Source organism: Symphalangus syndactylus, chromosome 24, assembly GCF_028878055.3.
Source record: "Symphalangus syndactylus isolate Jambi chromosome 24, NHGRI_mSymSyn1-v2.1_pri, whole genome shotgun sequence".
NCBI lineage: Eukaryota > Metazoa > Chordata > Mammalia > Primates > Hylobatidae > Symphalangus > Symphalangus syndactylus.
Genome location: NC_072446.2, coordinates 37,034,733 through 37,056,252, shown reverse-complemented (window position 1 = coordinate 37,056,252; position 21,520 = coordinate 37,034,733). Strand labels below are relative to the sequence as shown.

Genomic DNA, 21,520 nt, shown 5'->3' with positions numbered 1-21,520 from the left:
GACCTGGTGATCCACCCTCCTCGGCCTCCCAAAGTGCTGGGATTACAGGCGTGAGCTACCGTGCCCAGCCAAGACTAACATTCTTGAAGGCAAGGACTGCTCTAATTCAACTCTCTCTTCGGAGGACTCAACACAGGGTAGGGAGCACAGTGTGTGTGTGTGTGTGTGTGTGTATATTTGAGTGTTGCTTGCATACATGGATATTACATTTTAAAATCTGAATTTAGTGCAATTTTTTATTTTTATTTTTTAATACTTTTTATTTTATTTTATTTTGAGACAAAGTTTCACTCTTGGCCTCCAGGCTGGAGTGCAATGGCACGATCTTGGCTCACTGCAACCTCCACCTCCTGGGTTCAAGCAATTCTTCTGTCTCAGCCTCCTGAGTAGCTAGGATTACAGGCATGTACCACCACGCCCGGCTAATTTTTTGTATTTTTAGTAGAGATGGGGTTTCACCATGTTGGCCAGGCTGGTCTTGAACTCCTGACCTCAGGTAATCTGGCCTCTTCAGTCTCCCCTAGTGCTGGGATTACAGGCATGAGCCACCACGCCTGGCCTTTTTTTTTAAAGTATTTTTGATACAGCGTCTCACTCTGTCACCCAGGCTGGAACGCAGTGGCATGAACTCGGGTCACTGCAACCTCTGCCCCCTACCCCTGGGTTCAAGCGATTCTCCCACCTCAGCCTCCCAAATAGCTGGGATTAGAGGCACCCGCCACCACACCCAGCTAAATTTTTGTATTTTTTGGTAGAGATGGGGTTTTGCTATGTTGGCCAGGTTGGTCTGAAACTCCTGACCTCAAGTGATCCACCTGCCTCGGCCTCCCAAAGTGCTGGGATTACAGGCATGGGCCACCGTGCCTGGGTTTAGTGCAATATTTGAGGCACTCAGATTTTTTTTTCCCTGTGCTGCTGGTTTTGGTCCTATGTGGGCAATAAAACAAGGAACCTTTCAGGAAGGTACTTCTCACACTTTAATGTGCATGCTAATTATCTGGAGAGTCTTGTTAGAATGCAGATTCTGATTCTGCGGGTTTGGGGTGGGGCCTGGGATTCTGCATTTCTAACAGGTTCCCAGATAAGGCCAATGTTTCTGGTCCAAGGATCACACTTAGGGTAGCAGAGCTTTAGACTTAATTCTATCAGCAGATTCCTTATTACCTATTTCTGATAGAATTCTTGGTCCTCTCAGGAATCTGAAACGCAGATAATAGAGGGACATCCCAGGTGTCCTCTGCCACCCTGTTAGCTGAGGGAGACCAAAAAACTTTGGCTTCCATGAAAAGTCCTCCTCCAGTTGTCCCCAAAGGTGTACCATGAGTCCTTCCAAATCTTTTCTCATGATTATACAAATACATATTCCCCCATATAAGATTAAGATTGTTTTATATATATATATATATATATATATGTTTTATTTTTTTATTTAGTTTTTTTTTTTTTTTTCAAGACGGGGTCTCGCTCTGTTGCCCAGGCTGGAGTGCAGTGGCGCTATCTCGGCTCACTGCAAGCTCCGCCTCCCGGGTTCACGCCATTCTCCTGCCTCAGCCTCTCGAGTAGCTGGGACTACAGGCGCCCGCCACTAACGCCCGGCTACGTTTTCGTATTTTTACTAGAGACGGGGTTTCACCATGTTAGCCAGGATGGTCTCCATCTCCTGACCTCGTGATCCGCCCACCTTGGCCTCCCAAAGTGCTGGGATTACAGGCGTGAGCCACCGCGCCCGGCCTATGTTTTATGTATATAACAATTTATATATAACTATATATATAATATATATAACAGTTTATATATATATACAGAGAGAGAGAGAGAGAGAGACTCGCTCTGTCGCCCAGGCTGGAGTGCGGTGGTGTGATCATAGCTCACTATGAGGCAGGAGAACAGGGAATCAGGGTAACCGGGGGTTAAGACATAAGCAAATGAGGCCGGGCGCGGTGGCTCACGCTTGTAATCCCAGCACTTTGGGAGGCCGAGGCGGGCGGATCACGAGGTCAGGAGATCGAGACCACGGTGAAACCCCGTCTCTACTAAAAATACAACAAATTAGCCAAGCGTGGTGGCGGGCACCTGTAGTCCCAGCTACTCGGAGAGGCTGAGGCAGAATGGCGTGAACCCGGGAGGCGGAGCTTGCAGTGAGCCGAGATCGCGCCACTGCACTCCAGCCTGGCTGACAGAGCGAGACTCCATCTCAAAAAAAAAAAAAGACATAAGCAAATGAACGGGTGCAGCCAGTTCTAGGCAGCATACAGGCCACATCTTCAATCCTATGATAACAAGACAGAAGTTTCCACTTCCGCCTCTGATTGACCGTGGGGCTAAATCTCCACTTCAGCCTCTGACTGGCTGTGGGCCAAGTCTCCACTTCAGCCTCTGATTTGGTCGCAGGCCAATCCTTCATAGGGTGTAGCCAATTGGAGGCCTCTAAAGGGCACCTGGGGGTGTTGCTGGGTCCCTTTAGCTTAATACAAACCCTGATTGAGGAGGCTCTTGAGCAGCTTGCTCTAACCAGCTGCTGCTCTAAATTGTCTTCAATAAATCTATGCTTTTGTTATTCCGTTCTTCTGCTGCTGTTTGTCTTTCGTTGCCCTTCTGTTACTTTATGCGTTTTGTTCAACACGCCAAGAACCTGGACAACTGTATCCTGGTAACAGCTGCAGTTTCAAACTCTCCTGGGCTCAAGCCCAGCCTCCCAGGTAGCTGAGACTATAGACGCATGCCACCACACCTGGCTAATTTGTTTATTTTTATTTTTATTTTTGGAGACAGAGTCTCACTCTGTCGCCCAGGCTGGAATGCAGTGGCATGATCTCGGCTCACTGCAACCTCTGCCTCCCAAGTTCAAGCGATTCTCCTGCCTCGGACTCCTGAGTAGCTGGGTTTACAGGAGCACACTACCACGCCCAGCTAATTTTTGTGTTTTTAGTAGAGATGGGGTTTCACCATGTTGACCAGGCTGGTCTCAAACTCCTGAACTCAAGTAATCTGCCTGGCTCGGCCTCCCAAAGTGCTAGGGTTACAGGTGTAGTTTTTAAAGTTTTTGTAGAGGTGGGGTCTTGCTGTGTTGCCCAGGCTGGTCTTAGACTCCTGGCCTCATGTGATCCTCCTCGACGTCCCAAAGTGCTGTGATTACAGGTGTGAGCCATTGTGTCCAGCCCAATTTTTAAAAAATGGTATGATAGAATGCACATTACTTTGCATCTTTTCCCCCTTAAAAATACATTCTTAGTATACCTAAAGGAGTAAATCTACCTCATTCTTTTGAAAAGTGGCCTAATAGTCCATAGAATGGGTGTACCGTGATTTATTCAATTTATTTGATGTATCAGTGGGCATTCTGGCTGGTTTCAGATTTTTGCCATTGAACAATCTCATGCATACATCTTTATGATGTGGTGCACTTAAAATCTTTAAGAGACAGATTCAATATCCTAAGGTGTAACAACCACCCAGATCATGGTACTTTTATCCTTATATTAAATTTTTTTTTTTCTATTAACCTTGGATAGCTGCTTACATATTTTTTCTTTTTTAAAATTTTTCTGTTAACCTTGACATGGTGCTTTTACTTCCTAAAGTGGAATTCCTGTATGAAAGCCTATGAGCTTTTATATCTTACTCATTGCAACTGCATTACTGTGGGAGCTGTCCCTCTAGAGACACTGGGGCTGCAATGGGAAGTGTCAGGAGCTTAAGCTCCACATCACTTGAGTCTAAACCTGGAGGGGTAGAGCGTGTCCGTGAGGATCCCAGGGCCTGGAGAGCAATTTAGGGTAATATTCAGAAAGCAGCGCTCAGGAGAAGCACTGGGACGCTGTTTAGGTAAAATCAACCCAGAAGAGCCTGGTTCCCAGAGTACTTTGAAGTACAGAAGAACTGGGCTGGAAGCAGGTCCTGCTATTAATTGGCTGTGATCTTGGGCAAGTTATTTAACTTCTCCAGGTCACAGTTTGCTCTTTGGAAAACGGAGATAAGTCACACCTGCTTTCAGGGCGGACATCCTTACTTTACATCAGAATCACCCGGGTGCCATTCCTAGCGTTTCGGCTTCAGCAGGTGGGAATCAATTATTTGCCTTTTTTTTTTTTTTTTTTGAGACAGAGTCTCGCTCTGTCGCCCAGGCTGGAGTGCAGTGGCGCAGTCTCGGCTCACTGCAAGCTCTGCCTCCCGGGTTCACGCCATTCTCCTGCCTCAGCCTCTCCGAGTAGCTGGGACTACAGGCGCCCGCCACCACGCCCGGCTAATTTTTTGTATTTTTAGTAGAGACGGGGTTTCACCGTGGTCTCGATCTCCTGACCTCGTGATCCGCCCGCCTCGGCCTCCCAAAGTGCTGGGATTACAAGCGTGAGCCTCCGCGCCCGGCCTATTTGCATTTCTAATAGGTAATCAGTTGATAATGATGCGGCCGGTCCGGTACACGCGAAAAACCACTGTTCCAGGATATTCCAGGATGTTCCAAGAGTCTTAAACACCTGGCGCAGTTCCGAGCACGAGCACACGAACGGTGCTATTAGCGTTTCTAACCCCGCAGAGAACTCCTTGCACCCCGGTCCTCAAAAAACCCGCCCCGGACAGCGGAGGCCCGGGCAGTAGCTTCCAGACCCAGTCGCCTGCGCAAGGGGGCGTGGCAGCATCGGTGGGCGGGGCCGCCTGTAAGAGAACGCGGCTAAAGGTGGGGCCAAGCGTGCGGCTTGCTGCGCCTGCGTGAGGAAAAAGGTGGGGGGGGGGGGGGGCGTGGCTCCAGGCCGGAAGAGGGAGTCTGTACGGGCGGGCCGGTTGGCGTCCCCTTTCCGGCCGGTCCCCATGGAGGCGCTGGGGAAGCTGAAGCAGTTCGATGCCTACCCCAAGACTTTGGAGGACTTCCGGGTCAAGACCTGCGGGGGCGCCACGGGTAGGCCGCGGCGGGGCCGGGGTCGTGGGGAGGGGGGCGTCCTAGAGCTTGGCCCGGGCTCCTGGACTCTCACTGGCCTGCCGGTGTCTGAGGGAGCGGATTCGAGGCCATTCTGACCCTCGCCCCTTGTCCTGCAGTGACCATTGTCAGTGGCCTTCTCATGCTGCTACTGTTCCTGTCCGAGCTGCAGTATTACCTCACCACGGAGGTAAGGGGCGGGGCTTAGTGCGTGGGCGGGGCTTGGCATTCTAGGAGTAGGACCTTTAGGGGTGGGAGTGGGGAAGGAGACGTTTGGGGCCAAGTCTTACTGAGGTAGCGCTGCCCCAGGTGCATCCTGAACTCTACGTGGACAAGTCGCGGGGAGATAAACTGAAGATCAACATCGATGTACTTTTTCCGCACATGCCTTGTGCCTGTGAGTACCTCACCATGGGTGGGACTGGAGAGACCCAGGGTTCTCATGTGGGCTGCCAGATTAACACCTCCACCCTTAGGTTTTGGACTGGACCCCAGGACAACCTCCTTCTCCTAATCCCGTTCTGCCCCAAGACAGGCGCAGTATCCCCTTCCCCTCCAAAAACCCACATCGCCTTGTCCCTAGGGTCCCAGTACCTTAGCCTGATTTTCCTGCTTCCAGATCTGAGTATTGATGCCATGGATGTGGCTGGGGAACAGCAGCTGGACGTGGAACACAACCTGTTCAAGCAACGACTAGATAAAGATGGCATCCCCGTGAGCTCAGAGGCTGAGCGGCATGGTAACCAGGGGAGGGGGCCAGGTCTCAGATCACAAAGCTGGACGTGCCCAAGCCTACCTGCTAGCAAGTGAACTGTGGCAGGCATAGTGATAGATTAAACAACTAAGAGCTAGAGAAGTCAAGTGACTTGCCTAGGGTCCCCCAGCTAGTAAGAGTCAGAGTGAGCTAAAATCCTCTATACATATTGAATCAGGTAATCTACCTGGCTATTATTCTCAGAGGTCCTCAATACCTGCAGATGGTAGTTTGAATACCAGAGGTTTGAAGATAGGTCTTATGTGCTCTTGCCTTGGTAGAACTGTCTAGATGGACCCAGGCTTCTCTGAGTGTTTGCTTTCCCAGCCCATTGGCTTAATTCAGCCCTTAATGCTCTTCCCCTTTGGAATGCAGGTGGTTTAAGATGAGAATTTAGGTTCTCAAGTCAGATTGCCTGGGTTCACATCTAGCTTTGTCTCCTGCAGTCTGTGAGCTTCAGCTAGAAAGTGGTGATAAAACAGTAGTACCAACCACATGGAATTGTAAGATCAAATGAAGTAATAAGTGTAAAATGCCTGGTACAGAGTGGGTACCCACTTTTACCGTCCTTTCCTTTATCTTGGTGGCTTCCCAATGCCTCCGTTAACTCAGTTTCCCACCACAGCAAAACTGTCCTCAAAGCTGGGATTTCTAAGACCTTAGAGATTACTCTAGTGGGGAGTTTTATCATTTGTTGTTTCAGCAGATTAATGCAGGACACCAGTGGAACCAACATAATTTGCTATAGGACTGGATGTGGAGTGTAAGAGAGCAAAGTCATGGTTGTTGATTCCAATGCTTTCAGCCTGAGCAAATGAATGACTTGAGATGGAGACGACTGGAGGAGAAGGTTTTTTTGGTGGGAGGGAGGAGTGGCTATTAGATATCCACTGCTGTGTAACAAAGTACTCCAAAAGTTAGTAGTTTGATAGAATATTTGTTTTTTTCAGTTTCCCTGGGTCAGGAATTTAGGAGTGGCTTGTTTGGGTGATTCGGGATTAGGGTATATCACGAGGTTGCAGTCATCTAAGGATTGATGGGGCACTGCAGAATCTACTTTTATCTATCTATCTGTTATCTATCTGTCTGTCTGTCTGTCTGTCTATCTATCTATCTATCTATCTTGAGACAGAGTCTCACTCTGTCGCCCAGGCTGGAGTGCAGTGGCACGATCTTGGCTCACTGCAACGTCCGCCTCCCAGGTTAAGTGATTCTCCTGCCTGAACCTCCCGAGTAGCTGGGATTACAGGCACGTGCCACCACGCCCAGCTAATTTTTTGTATTTTTAGTAGAGACGGGGTTGCACCTTATTGGGCCGGATGGTCTTGATCTCTTGCCTTCGTGATCCACCCACCTCGGCCTCCCAAAGTGCTGGGATTACAGGCATGAGCCACCACGCCTGGCCTACTTATTTAAATTTATTTTTTTTCTGCCAAGCTGTTCTTTGTTTCAGAGAGAGGGTGGGGCAGGGGGCTCAGTCTTTCTTGGCATTGGCTTTCCTCATGATGGCTGGGACATTGCTCAGCTCCTCCTGCCTCCTCTTGGTGCGGATGTGTGTCCTCTTTTCTTGATGAACTTGAGGGCCCGTTTGTCCTTGGAGACCTTCAGTAACTCCATGGCGTGCCGCTCATACGGGGCGAAACCACACACCTCTCGGATCATGTCCCACATGAATTTGGTAGGTTTGGTCAGGCGCCCGCGGCGGCAGCTATGCCTGGGCTTGCTCATGTTCCTGGTCATCCTTGTGGCCCTTGTCGAGGCACACACCATAGTGGGTAGCACAGAGCCATGGCTGCTGCTCTCCAATGGCAGCTGTGGCAGAAGGGCTGGTGCTGCGCGGGGATCTACTTTTTTTTTTTTTTTTTTGAGAGTCTTGCTCTGTCACCCAGGCTGGAGTGCAATGGTGCCATCTCAGCTCACTGCAACCTCAGCCTCCCGGCTTCAAGTGATTCGCCTGCCTCAGCCTTCTGAGTAGCTGGGATTACAGGCGCCTGCCACCACACCCAGCTAATTTTTGTATTTTTGGTAGAGACAGGGTTTCACCATGGTGGCCAGGCTGGTCTCAAACTCCTGACTTCAGGTGATCCACCCGCCTTGGCCTCCCAAAGTGTTGAGATTACAGGCATGGGCCACCACGCCCAGCAGGGCATCTGCTTTTAAAGGGCTTACTCATAGGGCTGTTGGCAGGATGCCACAGTGCCTCATCACATGGGCCTCTCAGTAGGGCTGCTTGTGTGTCCTTACATCATGGCAACTGGCTTCCCCCACTTGGATCTTGCAAGTGAGCTGAGAGAACAAAGTAGAAACCATAACCTTTGGCCTGGCGTGGTGGCTCATGCCTGTAGTCCCAGCACTTTTGGAGGCTGAGGCAGTTGGATCACCTGAAGTCAGGAGTTCAAGACCAGCCTGGCCAACATGGTAAAACCCTGTCTCTACTAAAAATACAAAAAAAAATTAGTCAGGTGTGGTGGTGGGCACCTGTAATCCCAGCTACTCAGGAGGCTGAGGCAGGAGAATCACTTGAACCCGAGAGGCAGAGGTTGCAGTGAGCCGAGATCATGCCACTGCACTCCAGCCTGGGCAACAAGAGTGAAACTCCGTCTCAACAACAAAAAAACCTGTAACCTTTTTTATGACCCAGGCTCAGAAGTTGTACACCGTCATTTCTGCAATATACTAGTGCTTACGCAGGTCAGCCTTATTCGTCATGGGAGAGGACTACATAAGGGTGTGAATACTAGGAAGTGGGGATCATTGAGGACATCTTGGAAACTAGCTTCCACAGAGTAAGGTCAGGATTTGTGGGAAAGAGGAATCTCAGGTTTGGGGTACGTTAAATTTGGGGTTCCTATTTTATACTCTGGTGATACTAAGAGTCAATTAGATGTACCAGTCTAGAATTTAGAGGAGTTATCAGCAGGTACAGAGTAGTTTAAACAATTGGACTAAGTGAGGAAACCTAGGGAGTAAATGTGGGTAGAGGAGAGGTCTAGGGCCTGTACCCTGGGCATCTCCAATATTTAAAAGTCAGGACAGTAAGGAAGATTGAGACGGATCAGCCATTGGCATAGAAGAACCAAGAGGTGTCCCAAAAGCCAAGTGGAGAGAGTTTCAAGAAGAGAGAGTGAGCAGTTGTATCAGAAGCTACTGATAGTCCAGTAAAATGAGGAGTGAGAATTGACCATTGAAATTAGCAACACAGAGATTCCTGGAGACTTTGAAAGGAACAATTTTGATACTGTTGAGGATGGAAATCGGATCAAAGAGCAATAAAGGAAGTGGAGACATTACCTATAGGTGACTCTTGGGAGTTTCACTGTAAGGGAGAGCTGAGAAATGGGGTGGGGTCTGAAGGAGAAAGTGGTGAGATGGTGGGTTTGGTGGTGAGAGCAAGTGAAGTTCTGTTGCTTCTCTTTTCTTAGTGGAAATTGAAAGCAAGGACATTAGCTAAGTGAAGAAAGAGGAAGGGGTTTTGGGAGCCTAAGGAGAGAGGAGAAGGTCTAAGTCACCTTAGAGAGTGGGAGAGTGAACTGATTAGAGAAATGAAGTGGAATTGCCAGGCAGTCCTAAGGGAGCTTCAGGCAAGAAGTAGGTACAGAGAGTTGAATGGAACCAGGGTGTGGGTTTTGCTGGATTTGTAAAACGAAAGACGAGAGGAACAGGGAGTTGTGGTTATGTGCAAGAGAATAATTACAGTGGACCATGGGATTTCAGGAGGGAAGTGAGGACATGATAGTGTCAGTAGTGTCAAAGAATTGGTGGATTTCAGGGACTAAATAATGAACTTGGAAAATAAGGGTAAGTAGTTGAAGACTCAGACACTTGAAGTTGAATTTTGGAAGATTTGCAGTTATTGGCAATGACAGGATCTAGGTATGAGTATGGAAATGGGCAGCTGAGGTGAGATGGCAAAATCAAAAGATTATCATGAGTCGGGAGGTCAGTATTCAGTATTGAAATCACCAGTTATGATGGGATGACTAGAGTGAGGCAAGGAGCCGGTGCAGAGGGAGAGGTCTGAGGGGAAGCGTCATGGCAAGAGGTTAGTGGCATACACGTTGGAATTAGCTGAAATCTGTTTCCTCGGTTGCATTGGGCAAAGTCAGTTCTCATCAGTGAGCCTCAGCATCTTCTCAGTAAAACAGGGGTAGTTACCTCCACCCTCAAAGAGTCATTGTGGGGATGAAATGAGATGATGGTTGTGAAGTACAGTGATCTGTACCCAGCTAATATTCAGTATTCACTGTTGACTGTTTTCTTACTGTTTCTTTTATTAAAAGAATTGATATGTGTGTAAAAGTGCTTAATGCCTGACCTGTAGCATGTACTATATGAATATTAGTTACTATAAATTTTATTATCCCCAGGCCACTGGCCAAAGGGCTTGTGCAGGGACTGGGGCCACCGATTTCACTGTGTCTGGCCCCAGCTGATGCCTCTGCTTCTCCCCTCCCCTTAGAGCTTGGGAAGGTCGAGGTGACGGTGTTTGACCCTGACTCCCTGGACCCTGATCGCTGTGAGAGCTGCTATGGTGCTGAGGCAGAAGATATCAAGTGAGCCGGTGGGGAGCGGGAGCAGGGTTCCCATCAGGCACCATCTGTCAGTCAGCCTCAGCCTCAGTCAGACTGTGGCAGGTGGGGAGGTCAGACCAAGAATCTAGAGTGGGTGGGGTATGTGCCTCTGTCATTGATCCTGGTGCAAATGACTGAGGCTTTGTAATCAGGCCCTACCTGGGAGCTGCAGACCTAGAGATGAAGCTGAAGTGGTTTCTGCTCTTCCATCTAGAGAAATGGTTCAAAGGTGGTCTCTGGAGTCCAGTTGCCTGGGTTCTACCCGTTTCCTTGGTTGGGCTAAGCCATGTAACCTCTCTATGTGAAGAGGGATGATAATAACATCTTCTCATAAGAGTCACATATGGATTAGCTGTATACTGTATGTAAAGCACTGAGGTGGAAGGTCCGGCCCAGATTATTAGACCCTCAGTATCTGATAACTGCTGCTGTTTCCCAGGCCCTGACTTCCGCAAGACTGATTCGGCAGGTCTGGAGTGGGGCCTGGGAATGTGTACTTAGATTTTTTTTTATTGTGGAAAAATATGTGACATAAATTTTACCATTTTAACCATTTTTAAGTGTGCAACTCAGTGGGATTAGGTATCTTCACAGTGTCATGCGGTCACTACTCTCTGTCCTAAAACTTGTCATCACCTCAAACAGAATGGGAATATGTATTTTTCACAGTCCTAGTCTGGGCACAGTGGCTCACACCTGTAATCCATAGCACTTTGGGAGGCCGAGGTAGGTGAATCACTTGAGCTCAGGAGTTTGAGACCAGCCTGGGCAACATAGCAAGACCCTATCTCTACAAAACATTTTAAAAATTAAAAAAAGAAAACAGTCCTCCTGCCACTGAGGAAACACATTTGGAGAATGTTTGGTGGTCAGGGATAAGGCTAGCAGAGCCTTCATTAGCAGGCAGAGCTGCTCGGGCTCTATTTCCCCAGATGCCAGCACTGGACTTATGCCTCTTTAACACTCTGACCGTCACTCCTTGCCCTACAGGTGCTGTAACACCTGTGAAGATGTGCGGGAGGCATATCGCCGTCGAGGCTGGGCCTTCAAGAACCCAGATACTATTGAGCAGTGCCGGCGAGAGGGCTTCAGCCAGAAGATGCAGGAGCAGAAGAATGAAGGCTGCCAGGTGTATGGCTTCTTGGAAGTCAATAAGGTATCAGGAGGGATCAAGGCAAGATAGGGCCAGCTGGGCTGGGCAAGCTCCGCTGGGAACTGAGGGCCCACTCGGGCCCTGAGTAGGCAAAAGGAGGACACAGCCAGAGAATGAGAGAGAATGTTCCTTACAGGTGGCTGGAAACTTCCACTTTGCCCCTGGGAAGAGCTTCCAGCAGTCCCATGTGCACGGTGAGTGATCTGCACTAGCTGGGGAGATTTAGATGCTAGCCACCTTCTTGGTGAGTTTGAGTGGTCCCCTCCTGCCTGCTGCTCATTTGTCTTGGGCAACCATTTGGCCAGAGCAGGCCTTCATCTCAGGGCAGCAGTTTGGCACAGTGGCTAAGAGCACAGGCTGAGGAGCCAGACTGCCTGCATTCAGATACCAGTTTCAGACCTTACTGGCTGTGTGACTTTGAGAAGGTTTCTTAATCTTTTTGACGCCTATTTTCTACTTTATAAAATGGTGATGAGGGCACTTATCTCACAGGGTGTGTGTGCAGGTTAAAGACGATAGCATGGAGCCTGGCTTGTGGTAGGTGCTTGTTGAAATGGTAGCCCCCAGTGTCCAACGATGACCAGTGCATGAGGCTTTGGGAGAAGCAGAGCTAGGTTGGAGCACAGGTTCTGCCACTCCTGAGCTATGTCATATTTGGGAAATATTGAGCCCTATTTAGTTGCTTCTTCTGTAAAATGGGGATGATGATAATAGTACCCACTCACAGGGCTGTTGGGGTGAACAAATGAGATTTATTCCCATTCATTCATTCATTCATTCATGCATTCACAAAATATTTAGTAATCACCTACTAGTCTAGTTGCTAAGGGTACAGTAGTGAACAGTCTGTGCCCTCAGAACATTCTAGTAAAGAAATAGACAATAAGTATATAAAATACAAATAGTCCCCAATTAACAATGGTTCAGCTTGCAATTTTTTACTTTATGATGGGTATTACATGCATTTTTCACTTAACGATATTTTCTTTTTCTTTTTTTTTTTTTTTTTTTTGAGACAGAGTCTCACTCTGTCGCCCAGGCTGGAGTGCAGTGGCGTGATCTTGACTCACTGCAACCTCCACCTCCCGGGTTCAAGTGAGTCTCCTATCTCAGCCTCCTGAGTAGCTGGGTCTACAGGTGTGTACCACCACACCCAGCTAAGTTTTGTATTTTTAGTAGAGATGGGGTTTCATTATGTTGGCCAGGCTGGTCTTGAACTCCTGACCTCAAGTAATCTGCCCACCTCGGCCTCCCAAAGTGCTAGGATTACAGGCAGGAGCCACCGCACCTGGCCGACTTACAATATTTTCAACTTGGAATGGGTTTATTGGGACGTAACCCCAGTGTAGGTCAGGGAGCATCTGTATATGGTATATCAGATGCTGTTAAGTCATATGGACCAAAACAAGGCAGGATAAAGATGTTAGTGGGGAGGGGCTAGGGTAGGGCAGTGAGGGTCCTATTTTAAATATGGAGGTCAGGCAAAGACTCTTTGATGAGGTAATATTTGAGCAAAGACCTGAAGACAGTGAGGAAGCCAGCCATGTGGATGTCTGGGGAGGAAGTGTTACAAGCAGAGAGAACAGTAAATGCAAATTCCTAAGGCTAGAATGTGCTTGGCAAGTTCAAGATACAGTAAGAATGTTAGGGTGGCTGGAGCAGAGGAGCATGCTTAGAAATGAAGTGAGAGAGGCCGGGTGCTTAAAAGCTCTCCAGCTGCTCTGTGGACAAGACTGGGCAGGGGAAAGGACAGAATCAGAGAGGTCTGTTAGGAGGCTGTTGCAGTGATCAATCCAGGCAAAAGATGGTGGGGCTCAGCCCAGAGTGGCAGTGGAAGTGGTGGGAAGTGACTGGCTTCTGGATGTATTTTGAAGGTAGAGCTGAGAAGAGTTCCTGATGGGCATGAGGGATAAAGGAAAAAGGAGTCAAGGATGCCTCCAAAGTTTTGTACCTGAGTAGTAAGAAGGATGGAGTTGCCTGTAATCCCAGCACTTTGGGAGGCTGAGGCGGGTGGATTGCCTGAGCTCAGGAGTTTGAGACCAGCCTGGGCAACATGGTGAAACCTTGTCTCTACTAAAAAATACAAAAAATTAGCTGGGCATGGGGGCATGCGCCTGTAGTCCCAGCTACTTGGGAGGCTGAGGCAGGAGAATTGCTTGAACCCAGGAGGCGGAGGTTGCAGTGAGCCGAGATCGTGCCATTTCACTCCAGCCTGGGCGACAGAGTGAGATTCCATCTCCATTTAAAAAAAAAAAAAAAAAAAAAAAGGATGGAGTTGACATTTAGCAAGATGAGGAGACTCAGAGCAGGTTTAGATGTTTGGAAATGGGATCGCACAGCTGGTATTTGGCTTTTGATGTGTTCAGACCGATAGCATCTGGGTGTCCTTCTAGATACCCAAAGTGTCAAGTTTTCCATTCAAGCCTGGAGTTCAGGGAGAGGACTTTCCTGGAGATGCAGATGTTGGCGTCATCAGCGTGTGTATAGAGCCGTGGGACTGGATGAAATCACCCTGGAGGTGAGGGCAGATGGAGAGGAAGGGAAGCCCAAAGGGCTGGGTGCCAGGTCTCCCACATTAGAGGCCAGTGGTGTCAGGGGGAATTGGTAGGGGAGACTGGAGGAGGAGTGTAAGCCGGGAGTGTGGCATCCTGCCAGCCACGGACAGGTGTTTCAAATACCACATCAGATGCTTCCGGATGTCGAGCAGGAATTAACCATGGGATGTACATGCAACAGTCACTTATTATAGCCTTGACTGAGTCATTTGAGGGCTGTGATAGGACCACCCTAGAGTGGGTTCGGGAGGGAATGGGGGAGGAGTTGGAGCGAGTGAGTATTGACAGCTCTATAGTGGAAATTGCCTAGGGGAGGAGAGAGCATGGGCTGAAGCTGGAGGGAAATGTGGAATCGAGGGAGGCTTTTCCGAGGAGGGTGATGTAGCAGAATGTTAATATGCTGTTGGAAATGATCGACTAAAGAGAGCATAAGTGATGCTCCAGAGACGAGACAAACAGTGACCTGAGTGAAGTCCTGGAGAAGGAGAAAGAAGACAGAATCTAGTGCCTTACACACGTGGAAAGGCCAAACTTAGCAATAGGAGGAAGGGCAGGCTCTGTAGGTACAGGTAGGGTGGTACCTGGGGTGGCAGAAGTACATGGAGAGTCTCTTCTGAGTCTTCCCGTCTTCTCCGTGTTATAGGAAGGAAGGTCCTCAGTTGAGAATGAGGAGAGAGGGAGGTGTTGTAGGGACCAGCCCCACAGGGTCGGTGGGTCTCTCCCTGTGTGCGGCGACGAGAGAGTGCAGAAATAAAGACACAAGACAAAGAGATAAAAGGCAGCTGGGCCCAGGGGACCACTACCACCAATGCGCGGAGACCGGTAGTGGCCCCGAATGTCTGGCTGCGCTGTCGTTTACTGTATACAAAGCAAAAGGGGCAAGGTAAAGAATGTGAGTCTTCTCCAATGATAGGTAAGGTCACGTGGGTCACGTGTCCACTGGACAGGGGGCCCTTCCCTGCCTGGCATCCGAGGCAGAGAGAGAGAGAAGACAAAGAGAAAGATGGCTTACGCCATTATTTCTACATATCAGAGACTTTTAGTACTTTCACTAATTTACTGCTGCTATCTAGAAAGCAGAGCCAGGCGTACAGGATGGAACATGAAGGTGGACTAAGAGCGTGACCACTGAAGCACAGCATCACAGGGAGACGGTTAGGCCTCCGGATAACTGCGGGCAAGCCTGACTGGTGTCAGGCCCTCCACAAGAGGTGGAGGAGCAGAGTCTTCTCAAAAACTCCCCCGGGGAAAGGGTGACTCCCTTTCCCGGTCTGCTAGTAGCAGGTGTTGTTGCTTGACACGTTTTGCTACCGCTAGACCACGGTCCGCCTGGTAACGGGCATCTTCCCAGATGCTGGCGTCACCGCTAGACCAAGGAGCCCTCTGGTGGCCCTGTCCAGGCATAACAGAAGGCTCGCACTCCTGTATTCTGGTCACACCTCACAATGTCCCCTCAGCTCCTATCTCTGTATGGCCTGGTTTTTCCTAGGTTAAGATTATAGAGCAGGGATTATTATAATATTGGGATAAAGAGTAATTACTACCAACTAATGATTAATGATATTCATATATAATCATATCTAAGATCTATATCTGGTATGACTATTCTTGTTTTATATTTTATTATACTGGAACAGCTCGTGTCCTTGGTCTCTTGCCTCGGCGCCTGGGTGGCTTGCTGCCCACAGATGTTGGAGATTTGAAAGAAGAAAAGGTGTGACTGGTCATTTGGGGGTGGAAGAGTGCGTGGACTGGGGAGATTGAGTAGGACTAATGCAGCACTAGGGCCTCCCTGGAGTCTGCGGCTGTGAATGCAAAGAGAGCGGTCAGCGTGGTTGTCTGTGTGGGAATGGACTCAGTCGACAGAACATTGCAATCGCCTGGGGTTTGGTGTTGCCAGGTGCCTGCAGAGGTGAGGGAGTCAAATATGTAAAGAAGTCATCTTGATTCTGGACCACAGCATATAAGCTAGGAAAGGAAGAAAGACAGGATGTGGGGAAGCCAGTGAGGGGGCAGGAGGAACAAGGGACTGCAAGTCCTGAGTGTGGTATCAACAAGTTACTGGAATTGGGGGACTGGAGGAAATTAGAAAGCTGGTGGAGCATGAGTTGCTTAAAATTGAAGTCACAGAAGGGGCTTTGTTAATGACAAAGTTTAGGGAATGGCCAACAGAGCAAGTGGCTCAGGTAGGCAGAGCACAAGATCAGGGAGGAAAGGATGTCCAGGAACTGGGAGGCCCGGGTACTGGAAGGATCATCTACGTGGATATGGAAATCACTAGAAAGTGTGACAGAGGTAGTACAGGAGAGAGTGACAGGCAGTTGTCCAAGCTGTTGAAAAATGGCATGGGAAACTGTTCTGGAGGTTCCATATCAATATCTAGGTGACTGAAACAAGCAGGGCTGCTTTGCCCTGAGCTTCAAAGCTGGGGATTTTTTTTTTTTTTTTTTTTTTTTTTGAGCCTGGAGTGCCGTGGTGCAATCTTAGCTCACTGTAGCCTTGACCTCCTGGACTCGAGATCCTCCCACCTCAGCCTCCCAAGGAGCTGAGACCACAGGCACATGCCACCATGCCTGGCTAATTTTTTTTTTTTTTTTTTTTGCAGAGACAGGGTCTTGCCATGTTGCACAGGCTCCTGGGCTCAAGTGATCCTCCCGCTTGGCCCCCCAAAGTGTTGGGATTACAGATGTGAGCCATTGTGCATTTTTAAGGCAGATAAAGGGAAAGTGATCTGGAAGTGGCAGTAAGGAGCAAGAAAGACTTCTCTTTAGGCCAGGGAGGAGGTTGTGTATGGAGAGAAGATAGTCGCGCGTTGAGGGGATGCCAGGGAGTTAGTGCCTGAAAGGAAGAGCCAGGCTGAAGCAAGAAAGTAAAGAGGAACCCAGGGGTTGAAGGCAGGGCTGGGGAAGGTGGGAGTTGGGGTCACAGTAAAGGATGGACAGAGCCGCACAGTGACAGAGCCCAGGGTATGAAGATGGCCTCTCAAAGTGGTTGAAGTGAACAGGAGGAAAGGGCCCCCTGGAGGGTAGCTCTGCTGGTCTTCAGGGCAGTCTGTGGGGGTGGGGCTGTGTTGGGGAGGGGCCAGTGTGGGGGCTGGAGGACCCTGCAGAGCTCTGGAACCCCCTCTTCACTCTGGAGGAAGCTGGGAGAAAAGGGTCTTGCTGGGATGGTAGGAAGATGATCAGTGTCAAGCTGTTGGCACAAGGTCTGGCGGGCACTCAGTAGACACACAGCCAGAGTGGCAGCCTCTCAGCCTGGGACTGTTAGACTTGTGGATCCTGGGGCCGGGGGTGCACTGTATTTGGAAGGATATAGAAATGCAAAGGTACAGTTGCCCAAGGCCAGAGATCTGGCTGAATTGAGGCCTGGGAGTGAGTTTCTAACATCCTTGTTGATGGGGGCCGGGGTGGGTAATAATCTCTTACAGAGTAAAGTTAACAAGTATTTTTCCGTGTTAGATCCCACGTGATCCTTAGGACAGCCCTTTGCAAAGGAGAACACTGAGGCCCAGAAAGGGCAAGTGATTTGCCCAAGGCCACACAGTCAAGAACTTGGCTCTTTGGGCTCCAGGCCTCTTGTCCTTCCTAGGCCACTATCTCTCTTGCTCCTCTCTGGCCAGATTAGTTCACTCTCGAGGAGGGGCCCAGGAGGTGGCTTGTTAGCTGGGGCCAGACTGTGTTGCTGAGGCTGAATGTTCCAGTCTTCCCTCCTGCCACATATCTTGCTCTCATAGTTCTCATTGTGAAGCTCTGAATCTTTCTTCTCTCTCCTCCCTCCCCCATGCTGCAGTACATGCTGTGGAGAGTAAGTGGCCCTGCCCCCACGGAGGCCAAGCCCCTACTTCTGGGGCAGCCTGCCCTACCAGGATGGGGGGAGGTTGGACGGGGCTGTGATTGGGTCTCCTCTGACCTGGCTGCTGGGTGACTGTACAAAGGTCTGGGATGTATCTTTGAAGTATGGTTCCTTGCAGCAGGAGGGATTGAGGCTAGAGGGCAGGAATAAATTGTTCTGGAACAGTTGTTACAGGGTCCCCATGGGATTTCCTCTGGGGAGCTTTGAGGGTGGAGGCAGGGAAAGTGTGGATGGCATTCTCAGGTCCCACCTCACTTTGAGGTTCAGTGATTTGCCATCAGCTCTAGCTAGTGAGAGCCCATAGTCAGTGGGTTTTGTTTCCGGAGATGCAGGCAGGGCCATGGTGGTAGTCAAGGCCTACAGTTCCCTGTGGACGTCAGGGAGGGGAGGAACCAGCGTCTGTTCTAATGACTCCTGAGGAGGGCGTGAACTCTCACACAGGCCCAAGGCTTGCTCTTTCTGGCTGTCCTTAAGCAGGACCAGGAGGTGCCACGCTGGAGAAAGAATGAGGGGTCAGAGAAGACAGGTGGTTTGCAGTCCAGGGGGAATAATGAGGAGGCCAGTGCTGCTCCTACTAATGACGCCTTCTCCCTTGCCTTCTCCCTTCTCTCCTAGTCCATGACTTGCAGAGCTTTGGCCTTGACAACGTACGTACCAGATGGAAACCATGGAGGGCAGGTGGGGGTGGGAGGCTTGGTCGCTGCGTTCATTTCCTTGTAGGAACATCCTGGGATGGGGTAGTGCATATAGAAAAATACACCATGTTCTGAATGGGGATCCAGCCTGAGGGTTAAGTGAGAGTGACTTTTGAACTGAGCTCTGAGCAGGCTAGGGGCAAGATTGGGGTTGGATAAGAGCATCCTAGACAGACAAAGCCTCTGCGCAAGGTCAGGCGGGAGCATGGCCCTTCTAAGGAACTGCAGGGCAGGTGTGGATGGGTGAGGCTGGAGAAGTCGGCAGGGACCAGACCACACCGGACTCAGAGGCCACGCTGAGGAATCACGTCTTTCTCATGAGAACAGTAGAAAGCTGTTGGCCTTCTTTAAGCAGGGTCATGACATAACCAGATTTGCATTTTTGGAAAGATCCTTGTGGTGGCTGAGTCTGATACACAAGGGAGCAGGAAGGGAGTGCATCTGGGGGTTCACAGCCTCCAGCCTAGGCCTCCAGGCAAAGCCAGCACCTGCTACTCTGTGTGCCTAACGTACAAGTGAAGCTGGTATTTTAAGAAATCTGGAACCTGGCCAGCCATGGTGGTTCATGCCTGTAATCCCAGCTACTCAGGAGGCTGAGGCAAGAGAATCGCTTGAACCCAGGAGGCGAGGCTGCAGTGAGCCAAGATCACGCCACTGCTCTTCCAGCCTGGGCAACAGAGTGAGACCTTATCTCAAAAAAAAAAAAAAAAAAAAAAAAATCTGGAACCCCAGGAGTTTGCAGGCTGTGGAAGGAGGAGTTTCTAGGTGGGGAATGGGGGATTCCTGTCTTGGGGGGGTTGTCCCCTTAGGACCATAGCCTTCCCTTCCACATCTCTGCAGACAGACCCAGGTGTCCCTGTCTGCTACTGTCATCAGAGCTTTGGATGAGCTCTGGATGGTGTTGTTTGCAGATCAACATGACCCACTACATCCAGCACCTGTCATTTGGGGAGGACTATCCAGGCATCGTGAACCCCCTGGACCACACCAATGTCACTGCGCCCCAAGGTACCAGCCCGGGAGGCAGCCCCCAGCTGCAGAAGGCCAGCCGGGCACCCATACCCAGTGCTTTGTTTTCCCCTCAGCCTCCATGATGTTCCAGTACTTTGTGAAGGTGGTGCCCACTGTGTACATGAAGGTGGACGGAGAGGTGAGTCAGGGAGCTCCCTACCAGAGTCTCCTGCGCGGTGCCAAGCACTGGAGTTCCTGCATTTCGTTCCATCAGCCTGGGGAGTGAAAGCTGCCTTGTCCTCACATGGCGGATGAAAGACTGAGGCACAGAGAGAGTGGGGGATTTGCCCTCCCAGGCAGAGTGCAGGCCTGGGGCTCTCAGATTCAAAGCGCCTGCTCTTTCTGCTGCCCTGACTGCCTCCATCCATTCCTCCGGTGCCCACCGTTTGCCTGCCTCACTGTCCCCTGTGGTCTGCCTGGGCTGGGGGTTAGGCAGGGCAAGCCTCTGTGGACCCGCTCCCGAGGCTGCCCTGGCCTGTGGAGCAGCATCCCAGCAGAGTGGCAGGATGCGAGGGGCTGAGGGCAGAGGAAGTCAGGTCAGCCTTGGTGCTGCGTCTTTGGAGAGCTGCTTCTCAGCCTGGACCCCCGTGAGAACACCCACCAAATGCTGCCAGGATAGGTAAACTGTAAAGAGCTGGCACCTGGAGGGGAAAGCTGAGGCCAGGGCTAGGAGAGGGGGTCTGGCGGGCCAGGCCTTGCAGTGCGGGCCACTAGCACAGTGCTGTGTTCTCTCCCTACACGGTCAAGGCTCAACAGGAAAGGGGAAGGAGCAGGGGTGGGGCTGATGGTGGCTGGAGCCAGGTCCTAGCCCTAGCCCTGGCCCAGGCTCCCCTCCCACCCCAGGTGCTGAGGACAAATCAGTTCTCTGTGACCAGACATGAGAAGGTCGCCAATGGGCTGTTGGGCGACCAAGGCCTTCCTGGAGTCTTCGTCCTCTATGAGCTCTCGCCCATGATGGTGAAGCTGACAGAGAAGCACAGGTGAGGGTGGGGGCAAAGCGGCCTCTGGGGGCCTGGGCCTGAGGGAGGAGGGTGCCTGCTGAGCCCGCCCTCTCCTTCTGCCAGGTCCTTCACCCACTTCCTGACAGGCGTGTGTGCCATCATTGGGGGCATGTTCACAGGTAAGAGGCCCAGGGCGTCTGTGAGCTGTGGGGTGGGGAGGGTAAAGCCTGGGTACCCCAGGTTTGGTTGGGGGTGAAGGGTCAGATGCTGACCTGGCCAGTTAAGTGACAAGGCTCTCAGCATCAAAAGCCAAGGCCCCCACTGGGCCAGTGCCAGCCCTTGTCTCCCTCCCAGTGGCTGGACTCATCGATTCGCTCATCTACCACTCAGCACGAGCCATCCAGAAGAAAATTGATCTAGGGAAGACAACGTAGTCACCCTCGGCGCTTCCTCTGTCTCCTCTTTCTCCCTGGCCTGTGGTTGTCCCCCAGCCTCTGCCACCCTCCACCTCCTCGGTCAGCCCCAGCCCCAGGTTGATAAATCTATTGATTGTGATAGTACTCACTGGTCTCCGTGTGATCCTTGTCGTGGCCAGAGCCTGATCCTGGCCACTCATTGAAGGCAATTGTGACTGACGGATCAGGGCCCAGAGCCCTCGGGAGCCCCACATGGGCATCCCCTAGTTAACGGGGGTTATTCAAACCAGACTCGTGTCCAGCCCACAGCCCTGTCCTAGGTCCCTCCTCCACTGTGGTCCTCAGGCCTCTCGGGTTCAGCCCCAGGGCTCAGATGGACCTTTTCAGTGTGAGCTTCCTGGAGTCACCATGGCCCCCAGGCTCATGAGTGATCAACCCCAGGCCACTAATTCAGGGCCCTGAGTGCATATTGGGGCTTGGCACTTCTTCATTGATGGGTAAAGCTGGGGCCGCTCTCCGCCACCCTGGGCTCAACACACCTGATCCTGTCACACTCCCGGATCCCACTCTGTGCCAAGCCCCGCGCTGGCTCGCACTGCAGAGAGGAGTCCCTCCAGGTCCTCTCCAGTCTCCTAGATGGAAGCAAAACTGAACACTGAG

General features: G+C 50.7%; 1 protein-coding gene and 1 pseudogene across 7 annotated transcripts; one reads left to right on the top strand and one right to left on the bottom strand.

The window, feature by feature from the left end:
• The first annotated feature begins 4,616 nt into the window (after window positions 1–4,616).
• Window positions 4,617–21,004, top strand: ERGIC3 (ERGIC and golgi 3). Of its 7 annotated transcripts, none has more exons than XM_055266670.1 (14): window positions 4,740–4,894; window positions 5,032–5,102; window positions 5,222–5,309; window positions 5,532–5,651; window positions 10,126–10,219; window positions 11,228–11,393; window positions 11,527–11,584; window positions 17,735–17,749; window positions 18,413–18,444; window positions 19,404–19,500; window positions 19,578–19,642; window positions 20,347–20,483; window positions 20,568–20,623; window positions 20,835–21,004. In XM_055266670.1, the coding sequence occupies exons 1-14, from the start codon at window positions 4,807–4,809 to the stop codon at window positions 20,876–20,878; spliced, it is 1,131 nt and encodes a 376-aa protein (XP_055122645.1). In that variant the 5' UTR covers window positions 4,740–4,806; the 3' UTR covers window positions 20,879–21,004. The 7 variants fall into 7 exon arrangements, with proteins under 7 accessions (XP_055122644.1, XP_063489860.1, XP_055122645.1 ...); XM_055266668.1 differs by having other exon boundaries at window positions 20,799–21,004; XM_055266669.2 differs by lacking the exon at window positions 17,735–17,749 and having other exon boundaries at window positions 4,617–4,894; window positions 20,799–21,004.
• Window positions 7,041–7,685, bottom strand: LOC129474862 (large ribosomal subunit protein eL36-like; annotated as a pseudogene).
• Window positions 21,005–21,520: the final 516 nt, after the last annotated feature.

Excerpts from the sequence above, each read along its gene's own strand:
- ERGIC3 (XM_055266668.1), top strand. The coding sequence starts at position 4,807 with ATGGAGGCGCTGGGGAAGCTGAAGCAGTTCGATGCCTACCCCAAGACT. Across the intron at positions 4,895-5,031 it reads GACCTGCGGGGGCGCCACGG|TGACCATTGTCAGTGGCCTT; the intron begins GTAGGCCGCGGC and ends CTTGTCCTGCAG. Across the intron at positions 19,643-20,346 it reads ACATGAAGGTGGACGGAGAG|GTGCTGAGGACAAATCAGTT; the intron begins GTGAGTCAGGGA and ends CTCCCACCCCAG.